This window comes from Osmia lignaria, chromosome 16 (genome assembly GCF_051020975.1).
Source record: "Osmia lignaria lignaria isolate PbOS001 chromosome 16, iyOsmLign1, whole genome shotgun sequence".
NCBI lineage: Eukaryota > Metazoa > Arthropoda > Insecta > Hymenoptera > Megachilidae > Osmia > Osmia lignaria.
In genome coordinates, this window is record NC_135047.1 from 1,576,906 (window position 1) to 1,595,469 (window position 18,564).

General features: G+C 44.7%; 2 protein-coding genes across 10 annotated transcripts in view; one reads left to right on the forward strand and one right to left on the reverse strand.

Annotated features, from left to right (window-relative positions):
- LOC117601014 (protein Wnt-6-like) overlaps positions 1 to 18,564 on the forward strand; it is a 71,185-nt gene that overhangs the window by 7,156 nt on the left and 45,465 nt on the right. For both annotated transcript variants that reach the window (XM_034317214.2, XM_034317213.2), the window contains exon 2: positions 13,405 to 13,606. In XM_034317214.2, the coding sequence (XP_034173105.1) occupies positions 13,518 to 13,606 (89 nt within the window). In that variant the 5' untranslated portion in view covers positions 13,405 to 13,517. The remainder of the gene's footprint in view (positions 1 to 13,404; positions 13,607 to 18,564) is intronic.
- Positions 45 to 17,275, reverse strand: ninaC (STKc_myosinIII_N_like and MYSc_Myo21 domain-containing protein ninaC). 8 transcript variants are annotated; one of them, XM_034317167.2, is made up of 24 exons: positions 17,118 to 17,260; positions 12,795 to 13,024; positions 12,557 to 12,738; positions 10,869 to 10,973; positions 9,704 to 10,095; positions 9,551 to 9,641; positions 9,381 to 9,476; positions 9,125 to 9,310; positions 8,858 to 9,046; positions 8,595 to 8,794; positions 7,891 to 8,231; positions 7,234 to 7,444; positions 6,989 to 7,130; positions 6,460 to 6,921; positions 5,673 to 5,962; positions 5,335 to 5,597; positions 5,104 to 5,181; positions 4,753 to 4,934; positions 3,699 to 3,892; positions 3,044 to 3,141; positions 2,240 to 2,457; positions 1,921 to 2,123; positions 1,752 to 1,839; positions 45 to 1,416 (listed from the first exon to the last, which is right to left on the reverse strand). In XM_034317167.2, exons 2-24 carry the CDS (start codon positions 13,000 to 13,002, stop codon positions 1,087 to 1,089), a joined length of 4,749 nt encoding a protein of 1,582 aa, XP_034173058.2. In that variant the 5' UTR covers positions 13,003 to 13,024; positions 17,118 to 17,260; the 3' UTR covers positions 45 to 1,086. The 8 variants fall into 8 exon arrangements, 5 of the variants coding, with proteins under 5 accessions (XP_034173058.2, XP_034173064.2, XP_076549119.1 ...); XM_034317173.2 differs by lacking the exon at positions 3,044 to 3,141 and having other exon boundaries at positions 2,240 to 2,369; XR_004580568.2 differs by lacking the exon at positions 45 to 1,416 and having other exon boundaries at positions 2,240 to 2,369; positions 17,118 to 17,275.

The window sequence follows — 18,564 nt, forward strand, 5'->3', positions numbered from 1 at the left end:
TTTTTAACTCTTTATTCTTTAAAATTCTTGACAATCGTGCATCAGTCGGTTGAAACTTTTATAAATATTTAACTTCGTAAAAGTGAGAGGAGTTTCGTGCTTTGCAAATAAATAGAACCGATCGTGCTGGGTGCACCTTTTCGATAATAATTCGATTTCATCGATGAATGTGAATTGCGTGCTATAAAAGGGGTACGGAAGCATCGTTTCGAATTCGAAATAGAAACTTGATCACTTTTAAGAGCACGACAGAATCGCGTATCGTCGTACTAATTATCAGGATGGTAACAGGAATCGTTTTCTCGTTTTGTCACAATTTTTTCGTAATCGTGCGAATGAAAATTTGACTGAATCTTAATCGAATGCGTATGTGACCGATATAAAAAGAGGACGATGAAATGCTGCGCGTCGGTAAGGAGCATTGCTAACTGTTCGAGAACATAGGGACGTCTTTGGAAATCTGATTCACCTGTGAAAAATTATTGTACATTGGACAAGAATTGCGGACATGACGGTCGCTCGAGGCGCAGATAGAAATTACAAAAGAAGCGTTGTATCGACGAGTCGTTCGTGTTCGTTTAGAAAAAGGAAAACCCAAAGAGAAAAGCACTAAAAAAATATACAATGTATGTACATATTTGTGGATAAAAAGAATCTCTCCGAGTCAGCAACGTTGGTGGATTTTGGGTATCAATCATTCAATTCGATCATACGAGTCGTGCATTTGTTTCCATCGGGACATCTACAGCAGGTATCTTTACAAGCTTCTCTTTCTCTTCTCCTCCTCTTCCTATCTGTTTTATTCTGTTTTATTCTTATGCGACATTCGCAATTCCAACTGGGTCCAGTTTTTCTGTCGTGATTCGACACGTAAGAAGAGTTCTTTGTTTGTTTCGCCGAGTACCATCGTTCTAACAAATAAGTTTCCCTATTTTTCGTCGCTGCCCGCTTCTTCGATCGGTACCGAAAACTTAGAAAAATTATTCCCATTACTTGTATATTTCATTACCGGATTCTTAGTTGGTAATCGAATGGAACGGGACACAGTTTACACGCGAATTGTGTTCGGAAGGAAACGTTCGTTGTTTACAATTCGGCGACGTAACCTTCGACAACGATTCCCGGAGCAATCTCCGCGGTGACACTCTCCGCAGTCGTTTTGCTTCGTTCACCCGTGTGGGGTCGATCCTCACCCCAAGCTCCTTCTTTCCCATATTTCTCAGACATTCTTACCATCTCGTTTGGACTCCACTCGGCGGAGTCTCGTCGACTTCCTCCGCTTCTGTACACAACGTTCGACTCGTTTTCGCGGGTTCCACGGTATCCGGAACCTGGCAGTGGTGACGGGGAATAGCTATCGTAGACGGGGGTACGTTTCATCGATGCTCGATGGTGACTGGTTTTCCTCAGCATCGCCTGGAACAGAGCAACATCGACGTATCGTTTCAGGGGTGGTAGGTTGTTGAGATCTAACTCGATACCATATTTTTCGGGGGTTGAGTTTGTTCATTTTCTCATACTGTATGTGTAATAAAAATCAGTGCCTGATATTCTTAATAATCTGTATTATTCTGTGTCTGACTATACGTTGATATTTCTACTGTGGCAGACAGAGGACAAGTTGTCTGGGACAGTGAAAGTGAACGTACTCGGCTAGACACATTGTAATAACAATTATTCCGTATATCATCGTTCAATTTTTCAAAGTTTACAATTTGTTACTTGACGTTATTGCAACAAATTCCACGCACCTGAAAATTGAACGGTGGCTCGTCGTCGTCGTTACCGACATTGTTGTTCCTACGACCTATCATTTGCAATTCCTGTATCGGATTGACACTGAAAGGGGTAAAAGAGAAGGATTAGGGTTGTTTGTCAAACAGGTCGAGCGAGATTCACTCGTAGGTAGTGTAATCGAACCGATTAACATTGCCGGCGTTTCTGTTAATTCTGTCCTCGAACTCCCATTCGTTGCTACCGGTGTCTACGTTGCTTTTACTTCGAGCGTCCGAACTGTAATTGTCGGTGCTACGCGTCGGGGGTGGTTGCGACTGATTGAACGGAATAGGCGGTGGCGGTGCGTGTTTTCTAGAGCGTATCGACCCAGTGCTATCGTAATTATTCTGAAAATACACACGGTCAGAGTATCGATACCGAGGACACGGATAGAAGATAAATAAACAGAGAGACAGGACGGACGAGTTAGGACAAAGTGGGTGATCGATATCGTCGAACTTACTGAGCGAGGATTGTGAGCGTTAGCAGATGGTACGGGACTACGGTTGCTCGGAACTTGTTGATACCCGGTGTTACCCATTCTGCTTCGGGCTGATTCTTCCGGTGGACATCGGACCGAGATATTCGGGTCTCTGGAAAACGGAGTGTTGATCAGACTCTGTCCCTCGGCGCCTGAATTCGCCACTCGATGTGGCGAGTTCGTTGTTTGAACCTCGACGTCTGAAAAATGCAGAGCAATCCAATGGAGAGTGAGTTCTCTCCCGAGTGAAATAGTCGCCACTCGGCACAGGCAATCGAGATTTTTCTGTCTCAGTTTCTCTCGGACCGTCCTCGGAAGACCCAAACGCGCGCTTCTCTTAACCGTAAAACGATCGTGCGCGAAAGCGAATTCTCGCGACGATAAACTTTTAAGTGACACTATACCCGGCAGGGACACCTTGTTATTACGACTGAAAGAGAAAGAGAATCTGATGAAAATGCACCGAGTCGGACGAACTATACAGAGTGAGGTGTAACAATTATACAGGCTCTTTCAAAGAAGAAAAAGTATGTTGAGACAGCCTGTATATCGTTCGCGCGCCTAATCAGTTGTTCTCTAATCAGAGGCGCACCCTGTACCAACGATCGTCGGACTCGGATCGGATAAAGAAAAGAAAAGAAAAAGAAGAGCGAGAGACTTGATAGTGTAGGGTAAACGTATGTATGGAGTAAAAGAGTTGTATGTTCCTGAATATGAATAGTGGCGTACGATCGGGTATCGGTATCGATGCAGCTTCACGGGAATGAAACAAAATGTGATAGGCACCTCTGGTACGAGTGTTCCTGTTGGCCCAAGGCACCGTTTGTCTCCGTAATGGCGCGTCCCAGGCTTCGTGCTCATCGTCAGACGCCGATGACGCGGATCTGCGAGAACGTATTTCTCAGTTGACGCCACAACCCTCCGCAGACATTCTTAAGCGGCTTTTAAACTCGATAGAGACGGCACACACAACGAGAAAGGAGAGCGTGACTTGTTGTGCAAATTAACAAAATGAAATTTAAAAAAAAATGAATAAGAAAATACAACACGTGGAAGCGCGTGACAAAAGGACAAAGCAAGAAACGTCGATTATAACGACGCGTATACACACCACGGACTACACGAAGCTCTCTCTGTCGTTCAACCATTCTTTATTTTATTTCTTTTTTTTTTTTTAAATATTCTATTCCTATTGGATAGAATAAGGAAACACGAACACAAGACACGGAGAACTAACTACGCACACGATACGATATTCAAATGGTGAATGACGTCTAATGATGAGGATCGAAACTAATCAACGAATCAGCACGAGTGTCGTCTAAGTTTTCTTTCCGATCGATTCAGGCCCACTAGTGGACCCCTCGTTTTTTTTTTTTTTTACAGCTACGACTAACTGAATAAAGACACTCACGATGGAAATCACTTAAAATCGACTCACCCCAGACCCATCCCCATGCTCGAATCCGGGATGGGTAACTCGTTATAAAAGTTGAAGGGTAACTTGTGCACTTCGGGTGGTCTCATGTGGCCTAAGTACACGGACGCGGAAACGTTAGGCTCCACTTTGTCTAAGGATATTTGATTATTCGTCTGCGTCAGACTTCCCACTATCGCTTGATTGAACAGATGAACCTGTTTAAGAGATTAGTATTAGAACGAATGTTAAATGTGTATCAAGGTTAACCCTTTCGCTACGACGGGCGACTATAGTCGCTTTCCATAAGATACCATTGATGTACAGGGTGTCCCAGCATTGGTAGCACAATCTAGGAGAAGTTTTTATATGAAAAAACAAATCGAAAATAAAGAAAAATCTTTTCATTTGAGGCTTCGTGCTCGAGAAAATCAGTTTTGAATTAGATGGATGGATCTCGATAGAAGTCATATGTCACTTATAAGTAGTATTAATATCATTAGTATTAACATAATATGCTGTATTACTTATTTCTACCTATGGATTTAGAGTGGACTTAAATGAAAATAAGACATGTAATTTAGTTACTAACTTACTTTATTAATGCAAAAATTGTTGGAAATGCTACTAATTGTGATACTAATGATATTAGTACTACTTATAAGTGACATATGACTTCTACACGTACTCGCTAAAACACGTTCAGTCAAAATTGATTTTCTCAAGAACGAAGCTTCAAATAAAAAAATTTTTTTCTTTATTTTCGATTTGTTTTTTCATGTAAAATCTCCCCTCGGTTGTACTACCGATGCTGGGACACCATGTATAATACAACGGGCGACTATAGTCGCTCGCTTTCTTACATACTGTATCTCTCTCTGAACTTATAATTTCGATCTTCTCGTGTTTTCTCTGATTTGTGAAGAAATCATAAATCCTCTTTTATAGAAAGTGTTTCTTCCCCCAAAAAACTGAATGTCAGTCGCTGACAACCGTCCTCGCATAATTTTAGCGGTAGCGTTACGGCAGACGAGCGCTACGAGCTCGTAGTAAAAGGGTTAAAGAGTAACGTACTCACTTGTTGCGAGAATTGCACGAGGTCTTGATACCGGGCTGCACGGTAACGTAGGAGGACTTGGAATATACTCTTCGATCTCCATTTGCTGCTGTAAAACTTCATCATGTCCATCATTTGCGGATCCATCGGGCCTTTCCCTAGTTGAGGCGCCATCTCCTTCCTCACTGCATGACCCCTGTATGCTGTATTTGATGAAATTACACATTTGGTAAGATAGCAATTTCGATGAAACGTTTACGGTACAGTAACGAGTACGATGGAACACGTTCGATGAAAATCACTTGCTACTCTATTAGGCTCGTCAAAAATCAAATTCTTCTCTTTCCATTAATTACTATCCGTTCGTCCTACCTTTCTGAATCATTACCGCTGCCTGATCTTCCGACAGTTCCACCGACGCTTCTTTCTTCTTTATAGACGCTTTCTTCACTGAAACAATACCTGTTAAATTTCTCGTAACCAATGGAAAACGTACGAGCCATTCGATGGTAAAAAGAAAAGAAAAAGAGAGAGAAACGAAACGTATAATGTAACCGGCTCGTACCCAATGTTTTCTTGTTCTTCATAAATCGGTTTACCTACCGACTTCTTTCTTTACGGTCGACGTGATTTTCGATGCCATGCTTTTACGTGCTAAAAACGCTCTCATCATACATTGAACTTTTACTATCTTTTTCACCTGCGTTTCGTACAAACGCGACAGGTACTCCTCGTTGTAATACTTCAGAAACACTTTCGTTTTCCCTATCACCCAACCTTCCATTTTCAATCGGATCAATAATAGTCGGCAGTTATCTTTCGTGATTTCGACGTTTTCGTCGAAATCGAACGCTAAGAATTGATATCTAAACATAAGAATAATACAGGATTATTGAAAAAGAACATCGATAATTGAGACACTAATTTACTAATTTTACTACCTTCGAAGAAATTCTGGAAAGCTTATTCTGTGCGGGTAGCCACGTTGCCTGGCTTTGGCAGTGTCGAGAATAGCCAACGCTCTGATTTGTTGCCTAACTACCTCGCGATAAAAGCCACGAGGCGCCCCCTCGAGATCGGATCTGATGCACCTGATAAAATGGATACCACCACTTCCGCTACCTGTCGAAAGGTTCTTAAGGATTTCAAGGCTGGTGGATTTAAAGGTAGCCGCGGACGTTCTCATTTTCCGTGTCTGCGAGTATTGCCCTCGGGATGCGGTGTTATATCTCTGTTTGTAAAATAACAATCGCGAAGTGATCATATTTTTACGCTGTAATTCGTTCCTATTTCTTTTTTTTTTCTACACCGTATTCGTTTTTCTTTAGTACGAGTAAGCAAGGGGTTAACAGAGGTGTAGGAGAGGGAAGAAAAAGGCGTTTCGCCTCGGGATCGTCAGTTAAATTCGTCAGTGGGGCTGACAACAGACGATCCCTGCCCCAGATATTTCTTTTTTTATGGGGGAGGAAATACTGTCGCACTATTCGGCTAAGGGCAGTGGGACTCATACCATCCAGAAGGGATGATACACTAACACCCATACCGCAATTCGGAACTCCGATATATTCGAATTGCATGCGACCGCCAGCGAGAACACTGTCCCCGCTCATCTCTCGCCGCCATCTAGCGGTCCCCGGCCCGAACTAAAGGGGTCCGGGGAGACGAAAGCCCCTCTCCCCCTCCACTAAACGCTTACAAAGGAGAGGCGAAGAACCAAGCGTTTCTTACCTTCGGTTTCGCCGTTTCCTGCATAAGCGCGCCCCACTTTCCTTTGCTCGTCTTCTTATCAGCGACCTTCGGATGCTCGACGACGATGGTCAGGTTTCCGGTTTTCGTCAGCTTGTTCGTGAACATTTCCTTCATGGTCTCGATACTAGATTGCCTGAGCGTTTCGATCATTTCCGGCGGTATGAAGTCACGATTCTTCTCGGCCATTTCGCTAGCGTCGTAAATCAATTTGCCCGTGTAATGAGCTACGGTGAACTCGTGAGAGCTCGCTGCTTTTATATAAACGTTCTCCGCACGTTGTTCCAGTTTATTCATTATGTACTGATAATCGAGCATATGCTTCGACGCGTCGTCGATCACGCTGAATAAACCTCTGTCCTTGCTCATCAGATGATCTATCGCGTCCTTGTTGTCGTAAAAGTGTAAACGTTGAACGGGTATATCTTCTTCCTCTTGCTCTTGCTACGAACCAACGTCGTTGCTAGAATTCATTCGAATTTTTTTACAATTTCACCCTTCGAACACTTACCATTTCCCAGGCGAACACCCTTTGATTGTAATAGCACTGCATCTGTTCGTTCATGGTGTTTACTATCAGCTGTTCCAATCGATTCACCGCGAAACACTCGAATCCAAATAGGTCCATCACGTTGATCACATATTTGTCTCCACTAAAAGATCAACACTGTTATCTGTTGTGTTCGTAAAGATGACGAGCGCATCGGCAAACGATGACAAGAATATTTTTAACGAACGTTTCGCATGTGAACTCACAATAAAGTACGAGTGACCGTGAATTTATGATTGATGGTGTTTACTATCCAGTCAACTAATCTCTGGTAAATCGTGTTTGCTAGCACGTCTCTTGCCTCTTTCGCTTCATCGCAGGTGTGCTTTTTGCGCACCACGGCGCCACCGCTAATTATACAGTAATTTAACAACGCCCAGATAAACTTCTTTTCGTCCAGATTCAGCAGTTGAGCCACTGCGGAGTACGAGGAAACGTTCGATTATTGATTTCGAATTATTTATTCCGTGTACTGTTCGGAGATCGTAAGTTGTCGTCCAATCAAATTCGTAGTCACGCGTGTTATGTTTATTGGCCGAGGCCCTTACATCCACAAATCTATCGCGTGACGAACGTCGCTAATTGAAACAGAATGACATGAAACGATAGCGAGGTTTACATATTCTCGGGGTTTACATTATTAAGAAAACAGGAGAGTTTTTACACTTTCCATAATGTAATTTCCATAAATTTTGCATAATAACGACTATTGTCAAGAATAAGTTTTATAAAAAATCCATTAATGTGACCACTGACTTTGCAAGTTGCGGATTCCTAGAGGCACAGTCCCCTTGCCCCTCTGTCGTTCAGTTTGTCGGTGCTCGGCAATTAACGACCTCCGAACAGTACATTAGCTCGTATACCTCTGTTAGCCGCGTCGTTGTTATCCATATCAGCCTCTCCGTTGTTACCTTCGACGAATCGAATCTCTCCCAAAGTCAAAATCGCCGCCATCACCTTCCATATCGTTTCATAATACTCATCCATCTCTAAGATTTTTAGATTCTCCTTCAGCTCTTCGAACTTGACCACGTTCCCGCGTGGATCGTTCCTAACTTTAAACGATCGTTTCCTTTCCGTTCCCTTCTCGCTAATTCGAAGATACCTCATCCTTCTTCCGGCCGGTAGATTGTACTGTTTCAATTTGTTCGTGGCGTCGAGACCGTCGTAAAAATAGTAGAACACGTGAAAATTCGATTGGTTTCTGTTGAGAACGTATTGAAAGCGTGACTAGCGTGTCGATTCGAGAAACTTACTAAATTAACCCTTTGCACTCGACAGGTTAACTAGATCGCATCTAAGGTTTGCATTAAGCTTACCGAAGTAAGGCTAATAAAGTTGGCAGAGTACATTAAAGCTATTACCTTTCACCACGGTTCCTCTGGAATCTGGAATAGAAGCAACGCAGGAAACTATTGGCTATTTCCTTAAAGCAAATAAAAGGACCTTCGAGTGCAAAGAGTTAACAGTTTCACTCGCGATCTGGAAATCTAATTTCGTACAAGTTTCAATTGTTCGAAATCAATCGATGGTCTGAGCAACGCGAACAGACATTCGAAAGATCTACCTGTCGCGAGTAGAAACACGCCATTTTTCCAGCTGATACAACCAAAATATGCCACCGGACGCTTTGCCAGACGATCCGTAGGTGGTTTGTATTTGCAACACGCATCTGGTCGAATTAGGATTTAGCGGCGTGGCAGCGTTGCTGAACGCGTGAAGCACCTTTATAGCTTTCATCAGCCTAGCACCGGTATCTTGCAGGCTCTGAAGTTCAACGAAACTCCTATTCACGTGACGAATCGTTCGAGCTATGTCCCTTCAGCTTACCTTTCCCAGATACATCAGATGCTCTATGAGATACAACATGTTCGTCGTTTTTCCTGAATTACTCTCTCCGGCTAATAGGATGTGTTGAGGCTCTTCGTTGTGCAGCACGTCCTGAAAAGCGCTATCTCCTACCGAGAATATGTGAGGCGCGTTATCCGATCGAGATTTGCACTGGTACTTGGTGTGATACTGCAAGAAAATGATAAACCTTAATTGACGTTATTCAAACCCTATCAATCCGAGGTGATTGAACGTGAAATATCTCACATCAGACCCATAAATGTCCTGTTTCTCGTTCGGATTTAAAATCAACAGGATATCACCGATGAAACTATGGTAATAACCTTGCCGCAATCGTTCGTGCAGTTCGTCCAAAATCGCGTCCTCCGTGAGTGTCTCGAGTGCCGCGAGATCTTCCATAAACATAGGCTCCAGAGGATCCGTTTGATGGGTCTGAATCATGAAACAAAAAGCAGAGAGATATCGTACGTCCGGTAATAAAGATGTTTGTTTAAAATATTACCTTTAGGAAACCCTTTCGAACTATCACTTCCGGTCTCCTTTCCTGTCTACCTTTCGTACCCACGTCCATCATCAGTATCTTGATCTCTTTCGTCATCTAGAAACAATGTTGGTCGTTTGCCTCCTTATTATTTCGATTATTTCATTTTCTACGAGATTGTCGTCAGTTACCAGAAAATCGTCCTCGGGTATATCGGCTAGAAAAGGATGCTCGGCTATTTCCGCCATGTACGGTCTGTTTTCCGGATTCTTCTCGAGACATCTGAAAATCGTCAAGTCTTTCGTGGATCTTCTTTCAAACTTCTCGCACCTTAGAACACTTACTCGGCAATGAAGTCGTTGAAATTTTGCGACCAATTCGAGGGTCTGTACAAATTTGGCGGGGGATTGCGAACGATTTGAAAAAGCGCTCTGGTTGGATGCATGTCCTGAAACGGTGGTTTCCCGTCAGCTATCTCGATCGCGGTGATACCGACCGCCCAAACGTCTGCGCGGTTTCCATAACCGGCATCCGATGTGTTCCCTTTGCTCGCTGCCACTTCCGGTGCCATCCAACACGGCGATCCGATACACGTGTAACGTTTACCCATTTCACTTTGAACCATCCTCGACAATCCAAAATCGACCAGCTTCACTTCACCCTCCCTCGTCAGCACGATATTATTGCCACGTATGTCACGGTGCATCACGTTGTTCTCGTGCAGAAAGGCCATCGCCTGGTGATAGAAAATGATCGTTGATTCAGCCGTTTGGTCTATGAGGGGGAAGAGAATAAGAAACGGAATCGGAATCGGATAGCAGGTTCGGTTAGGTTTTACGCTTTCCTCTAGACAGCGGGGTGGCTCGTTTTCTTCGCGAGCATTTATTTCGCGTGTAATTTGCCGGCATTAAACGTCACCGTGGCCTGATTTACCGCACGAGCGACCGTGGACGAATCGCTACTGGGACCATGGAACACGTACCAACGGGAACAAGAAGACGAAGAGAGGAAGGGGTTGTTGCGTCCACTTTACGAGAAAGGATGGCGAGACAGAGAGAAAGGGAGGAGATTCGAGAGGACTAAGAACCCGGGAAGAACGCTATGCCCGTACACGTGCTTGCAATCTTGTACAGAGTTCCAAAAGCAACTGTATCAAAATTTTTACCGTACCCCTTCGCACGACTCGAATACTCGAAGGAAGTTCGAGGGGGAGCCCGGGTTCGCGAGGTTCCCACGGCAAGGATAATTAGCAGAACCCATCGATTTTACGCGATCCCATCGTTTTTGCCGCGGACCGGTACGATGCACCAACTCCGTACGGAACGGAAGGGAAACGGTGCACGATTCGAAACGGAAACGCGCGTTTTATCTTCGACACCGATGCGGGTTGCAGCGGCGTTTGACGAGCAAATGACACCCGTCCACTTCGCTCTCCAGTAGCAGTTTTTCCTTAATCGTTTCCTTTCTCTTTCTTACTTTTCCGCTGTTGTTTCTCTGGAATAGGATTACCTGGATCACTTCCCTCAAGATGAAACCTATATGCTCCTCGCGCATCTTCTTGTCCTTGGATAACAGGCCGTGAACGAGGTCCATCACAGTTCCACCGTCGCAAAGCTGAAAATTATACAACGAAAACTGATAATTATCTGTTCGTTGTGTACGCGTGTCCAAGCATCATATTGTAATTATAGTTCGTCAATGTAATTTTCGATTTGCATTGCTTCTTCTCCTCGTCTTACCGACTGCTTGGCATTGCCCGTGAAATTGCGGAAGTAATCTAAATCGACTACCCGGAACGGAGGTCAATGTTCCCCGTGGTTTTATATAATTACTTGGCATCTCTACATCTTCATTTTACCGTTCCTATTTCTATCTCTTAACCCTTTCGCTGCCACGGCGGTCCCATGGGATCAATGCTTGTCTTTTCATTTGGGCCATGGTGGTCACCAGTGATTATTTTAATGCATTTCGCAGTTCTTGGTCATTATAAAATTTTTAATATGAAATTTCTGGCCCACTGGTCCAAGTTCAAAAATTCGCTTGGCAGCGAAAGGGTTAACGCAGTTATAGAGCACACTTTGTAACTGGAATCCGAATGTTTTAATAATTTTATTACTCTTTCGTCCTCATCGTACATATTTTCGATTGATCCCGAATGAATCAGAAGCATTTGGTACGAGCTTCGAGCAGACACAGCAAGCACGCGATGCACTCCGGTGGATGCATTCTTTCGAGCAAAGGTGCATCGACTGCGGCACGAAAAGTTCGTCTACTGGTGAACAGTTTCTGTATACGTGCCCGTAAAACTTGCTCGTGATACGATATGAAATACCATCGGCGATAAATCTTTGCCACATTGTCGTTGCGTGTCGTTCCTCCTTTTACAACCCGCCTCTCGGCTTCCCTTTTTCTTCTCCGCGCTACTCTTACCTGCCCGAACGTTTGCACAGCTTTTTGCTGCAATCGATTGACTCGCGAAATCGTTACTTGCAGTTATCGTACACCTGTTTCTTTGTCGGGTTCTTTGGTATCGAAGAATCGATTCATCAAATCACTCTATTAGCACCTTTGCGTTCTTAGACGTCAACTAATTGTTCCAACACTTTCGGATTCTTTTGGTTAAACGCGAGGAGTTTAGAGAGAAACAGGAGCGAGTTTGGGAGATTGAGAGCTCGCACGAATTCGCGTTAAACGAAACATCGACGCTTTTGCTCGAGATAAGTAATAATATTTCGGGCTCACCGCGGAGGTCCACCCGTAAATTAGGTCCGCGACGTGCCGGGGCTCACCTGCGTACACGAACGAGTTTAATGATTGTTTAATGGCCGCGCGTGTCGTAAATTATCCGTGTATTCGACCGTCTCAAATGCTTGAAATTGCCTCCGGGTCCTGGCATGGCTACGTACAGCAACTCTTCCCTTCCACCTTGCCTTCCTTTTCTCTTTTTTTCTCTCTTCTCCTCCCTCCGCCCCCATTCTTCACAATCCCACACTCTTGTACCCTGTCTGTTCTCGATCTCGCAGCTTTTCTTTCTTTTTCTCCTCGAAGAATTACGATGTTAAAGGAGTGGCTGTTTTACGCATAGATTTCGAAATCGACGTTCAAAACGTTCCATACAATCGTCGATCGTGCTCGTCGAAATGTTTACAGTCGACCTGGCTTATGTTCTCAGAAATCTAATAAGAATTCGAGCTTACCTCCATCACGAACCATATTTGATCGTACTCGGTCTTCTTGCCGGATCTCCTACGATAGATTCCATAAAAGTCTGGCAGATTTGGGTGGGTTGCGAAATCCCGAAGGACTTTGTATTCCTCGATGATCAGAGACTGCGATTCAGGTGTAAGCTTTTGCACCTTCACAGCAACCTTCTTGTTTCCTATAAAATGATTCTGGTGTTATGGATGTCCTTTCGGTGGGGAAAGGGTATCGTACCTGCTTGCTGATCGATGGCTTCGTAAACGTCTCCACAGACACCAGATCCTATGCACTCCCTGAGAAGGTAACGTTTTCCAGGGTCTTGAATACTATCCAGACGCTGTAGGGTGTTTCTTCCTCGATCATCGTAATTGTCATCGTCACCTCTGCTTCTTGAACGTCTCTGATCTGATCCACCCCTCCTGCCGTATCCGTATTCGCTCATCTTCGATCCTTTCAATGGCTACCTGAACATCGTTACACGTTTCATAAGTACATCAAAATCGTTCATTCGATATGCAACAATCTAATAAATACTTCGCTAACGGGAACAAACACGCGAGTCGCTGTAAAAATCGGGTGAAAACGAGAGGAAAAATTGTTATCGTTTCGAGTAGCGGAATAATTGGGTGTTCGATAGAAAGGAGACGGATATCTGTTGCGAAAGACAAAAGAGCGTAAAGAAAGAAAAAGAGAGATGAAAGCAGATTGGAAAAATAAAATTTAAACGATTCAGATTGAACCGGATCGAGGAAAAATAGATTAAAAACTCTCGAGGTTCTTTGTACTTCGCGATGGAAGGCTGATAACAAAAAGTTCATTAATTTTGTTCTCGTTTCCGGAACAGAGTGGATGGAGGCAGGGACACCAAGAGGTGGTCGACGTACGCTCTTAACGCTCGCGAGGAAAACCAGGACCTCTTTCCATCCGTTCGAACGTGGAGAGTAGAGAAGGTCGAGAATGACTCTTCGGAAGAGAATGCTCTACGGATTTTTTTACGAGAGGCCAGGTTCGGCCGGTCGAGGGCTTCACGGCACATCGGTACAAAGGTGAGTGCTAATTATATTCTTTCTCGAGTGCCGCGTGAACGAGTGGTAATCGCTAATTAGTAGCTAGGCTTCCTGAAAGCTTCTACGAGGGAAGCGTAAAGCCACCGGATCGTTCCGCTGGATATCCCGTTTCACTTTCGACAGATTCAAATTTATCAACTTTCTTATGGAAACTCTCTTATAGAAGCCAAGTTTTATTCCTGCTTTAGAAACGAACGATCGTATAAGTACAGACGAGAGTATTTATAACGCGTACCTTCTATCGACTCGATCGTCAGGTAACACCGCGACGTGTGAGTACGACGGAACTTGCGGGATTTCTGTGGCTTTCCGTGTCGAACTTATCGGTGAACGAGGGAAAAAAATGCACGATAGAAAATGAACAAATTTATCACGAACTTAGATAATTGAATATATCTCAGAGAATTATTCGTTATTTTGTTATAAAATGAAAGAAGAAGAAGAATCGTTGGTTATAAAAATCAGAATCGATACCCAAGCGCCAGTGGTATATTTCGTTTTACTATCCCGTGTCCCTGCTGGGTACTTGTAGGGCTGCGGAAACGCCGCAGGGTAACACATATCCCATTTATCGGATCCCACGGATTGCGTAAGAGTATTTAATGAGTTACGCGAGACCGTGGGTAACGGGTGGCTCGCTTAGCAGCTTTACCAAAGACACGATCGATGAGGTTCTACATTCGTAGACCTCTGACGAGGACCTCCTCGTTTTCTTCGCGTATCCGTTATCGCGGCGAGCAGTTGATAAGCTTCCTTGCCAAGTGTCCTCGTTATTGGATCTTTAACACCGTTCGTGCGATTTTTCGGCTTAACAATCCATCTTTAACATTTATCGAAGTAATTCTCTCTTAAAGTAATCTTCCCACGAAGCAATTCTAGTACTAAAGTTGTCTTTCATGAAGCAATTTTCACCCTGAAGTAATCTTCCCGCGACAAGAGTCATCCTTGATGAGATCTTCGTGAAAGATGCATAAACATGAGAAGGAATTGAGAAAAACGCTTCGTCTTCGAGTGATACTCGAGTAAAATTCTGGAATCCTTTCTAATCCAATCAAAAAGAGACTTTCCCTCGATTATCGATCCCGAAGAAACGGTGTGGCTCGAATCCGCGGCCTCTGGTCAGCGAGAAAAGCCGTGGTGAGTCTGAAAAGGAAAAGAGAAGGGCGAGAAATGAGAGGATTCGCGTCGTTAGCCAATTCATTTATTCCCGGTGGGTCGGCGCTCGTCCGGCATAATCCGTCGATTTGTCGGCGCGGCGTGTCTCGTGTAATGCTGTTTCTTGCCGCTTGTAATCGAACAGGGAAAGGGTTAGGGAGAAAAAGAGAAGGAGAGAGAGAAAGGGTGACGCGTCACTGACTATATGTGAACGAAGGAACGTAAGAAACTCAAGTTGATCCACGATGTCCACACGGTGCATCTCTTCTCTTCCCTTCTTTTCTCTTCTTTCTCCACTGCCTTCTGCCTTCTGCTTCTGTTTCTGCATCTTCTTCCTTTTCCTGCTGGCGTTGAGCCGTGCAGGTTTATCGGTACGACAGGGCGTTAAATTATTGATGCCCGACCGCGCGTCGCGAGAAGACGAACGAGAAGAAAAGAGGGAGAATAGCAGGGTGGTAAGGACGGGTCCCGTGATTTCAGAAAAAGCTTTCCGTGCCACTCGGTCCATCGGTTCTTTCTCTTCGTCTTGGTTCACTGTTGGTTGTCCTCTCTGTTTTCTTCTTCATCCTTGGCCTTGCTCGTCGCGTCTCGTCCAGGGTTCGAGATCTTTAAAAGGGAAGAAGCGGGCGACGAAACGGTCGTTGTGGGAAAGTTTCGTCCGAGAGAAGAAAACGAACGGACGTGGTAAAAGAAAAATCGAGCAGTATCTCGATAAGACAAAGGCCCAGAGGGGACGGAATAGGTGGGCGATGGGTTAGAAAGTTTCGAAATCGGTTGTGGGAAAGTTGATGTTCGTGGTTGGAGAACGGTCCCCGGGCCGGAATGTTAGCACCGCGAATCCCTGGGAAGAATCAACGACGGTGGACGAGGAAGAAGAGGAAGAAAAAGAGTCGCAGTGGCCGAAAACGATCGGCAGCCGACCGGTTCGGACCGGTTGAAAAGGGTTCGACACTCGTTTCGCTGGAAAGTACGGTAAACTGGTGACAAGTGGTCTCGTTGGTGCCTCGAAACGCGCCTGTTACGCCGGAAAAACTAGCAGCCGCACCATGTCCTTTCGATTCGGTCCTCGATGAAAAAGTTGCAAAGTTCCGTTGCATCGATTAGCGGCCACGATATCGAACGTCCCTCTATCGATCGGCGTCGCGTCGCGTCGCGTCGCGGTCGGGTTGTTCAGACCGCGAGCTTTCATCCTCTCTATTCGTCTTCTTGCACCAGGGATATCTTTCTTTCAGCCGGTCTTTTTCCGAACGTTGCTGCTACCTTTTACAGATCGAAGATCGATCCTTTCGGCAGATAACAACGCGTTCTCTCCTCTGTTTGGCATTCCAAGGCGGAGGTGTCGCTGTTCTCGCGATCGATACGAAAAATCGCTCGTACCACGCCGCTCGTACGTTATTTCCGTCAGCGGGTTAATCGATACCGGGAATCTCGCGGCTGTTCTTCTTCTTCGAAGCTCATGCAACATTTAACTTTCCGCTATATTCTTCTCCGGACTGGCGCGGCTCTCGTCTCGCGACTGAACCAAGGCACTCGCGAGATCTCCTCAACTCCCCCTTTGCTTTATTTCTTTCCCTCTTGTCTTACTACGATGTATACCGTTCTTTTTTTCCTCTCCCCGTCTACCATCTCGTTGGAAATACCGATACGTCGGTAGAAACTACCGCGTGCTCGTCTCTTCGATCGTTCTTGCTCGATCGAGACACCTGCCTTGGATTTACCTCTGGTATCTGTAGACGAATCCTCCTGCCTTCTGTTCCTCTCTCCCCGTCGACGGATTTCTCTCTTTTTCCTTGCCTCCTGGCAAAACATACTGAAACACATGTTCCGGCACCTCCGTGACACGCACCGTGGAACGTAAAGCACCCCGCGGTATACACATCCTTTTTCTACTTCTTCCTCACAATTTTCCTCCATGTTTTTTCTTATCCCCTTCGTTCCTCCTTCTGTTTGCTCTTTTGCGTCAACGAATTAATTTTTCAATTAATTTTTCTCACCTCCTTCACTGTGCACCATTGCGACTTACACGTACGGTAACAATTAAGTTATAGAGTAAAATAAAATAATTATCCGAATTGTATCATTCGGTAGTTTTTTACGCGTCTTGCTCGTTTAGATAGATTTTTCACAAGGGGTTCCCGTCGATTCGCGTCATCGGTTTTCCAAGAGTCGACGGCGCCATAGAGAGAGAAAGATATATAGGAGGTTCTGGCTTGTGTAACGTACGAAACGGAAGGGGTTTCACGAAAGGTGTGCAAAACACTTACTCGTAAGGGACAAGTAAGAGGAAGGGGTGGTTGGTGGTGGTGCTCTTAGCGTGGTTCGCGATGAAACTCACCTCTAATTAAAACGTCTGGCAGGTTGTGCAGGCCCTGCGGCGTCCACCCTCGCAATGTAAGAGCCGAGTTCTACGACGCTCGTGTAGGGCGGTAGTCACGATTGCGTCGAGGGGGTGCTACTGGGGAGGGGTGGTTGGCTTCCATGATCCAATAACGCCGACTTAATTAACTAACTGCTAACTCGCAAGCCTGTTAGCTCATTGATTTCGTTTCTCAGATCGTCGTTCAGCCTCTCTTTCTTTCTCTCTTTCTTCCCTTATCTTTTCTTCTTCTTCTCTTTCCTAATTGTATATCGGTACTGTTATTAGTGACGAAGTATTCTTCTCGAATAAGAAAACGTCAATGGACAAAGGGAAAAACATACCGTACCGATTTTCATTCCGATTCTCCACCATCCTCACCGACTGTCATGTAAAGGGTTAATTAACTTGAAATAAATCACCGTGATTCGTGTTAAACGCCATTGTTCCGCATTGGAGGAACTGGCGGACGTGTTGTGAATCGGGAATCGTCAAGGGTACGGGAATAATTGTCGTTCAGGTACAGGTATCTAGCGGTAAAAAGTGTCGCGTCGCGGTCCCGCTTCTAATCTCGTTGACCGGATCGATGCGCCTTGAAAAAGATCTCCCGAGGGTCGCGTGATAAATTAATGCGCTTTATCGCGGCTTCTTCAGGGTCATCCTGAAAGGGAACCGCGGTTAATGCGAATACGACGCGAAACGTTTCTTCTTCTTCTTTGCGCGACAGTCCACACTTGAAATTAAAGGAAAATGGTATTATATTTACACGCGTCTGCGAGAGGAACGTAATGGTAATGTTTTGGATCAATGATTATCATACTAATCGATAGACGGTATTATTATAATATTAAAAAGTGTTTGTAATAAAAAAATAATAGCAACGCTTTGGATTATCGGTTATCGACATCGCGGCGAGCAGCGACCCGCGTAAAATACGATTACGAAAGTTCTCGTTCGATTTTGGTGCTAATCTAATCGGAATCCTAGCCACCGCGGTATAGTTCGTAGAACCTAATTTGCCCATCGATGAATTCTAGGGGCTTTCGTTCGAATCGAATCGTTGAGCATTCAAGCGCGATGCTCTCGATCAGAGAAAGATAATTGTCCTCTGTGGTACCAATCTCCACAAAGAGACAGCACTTTCCTCATCGGCCGATTGAAAACGAAAGAGGCTCTCTTCGGATACAGAAGTCGATAGCGGTAGCATTTGAAACGCGAATTGAAAATGAACGCGTCAAGCATTCCTCTCCAGTGTTTCGCAATGCATCGTTGAAACGGGTCTTTTTGCTTGTTGGCACGTAAGCGGGATTGGCACAGATTTTTTTCCAAGGTTTTAACATGGGGACAATTTATCGTTCGATCGATAGAAAAAGAAGGTCGAACGAATCTATCGTGGCAAGGAATAATAGTATCGGAAAGGCTTCGG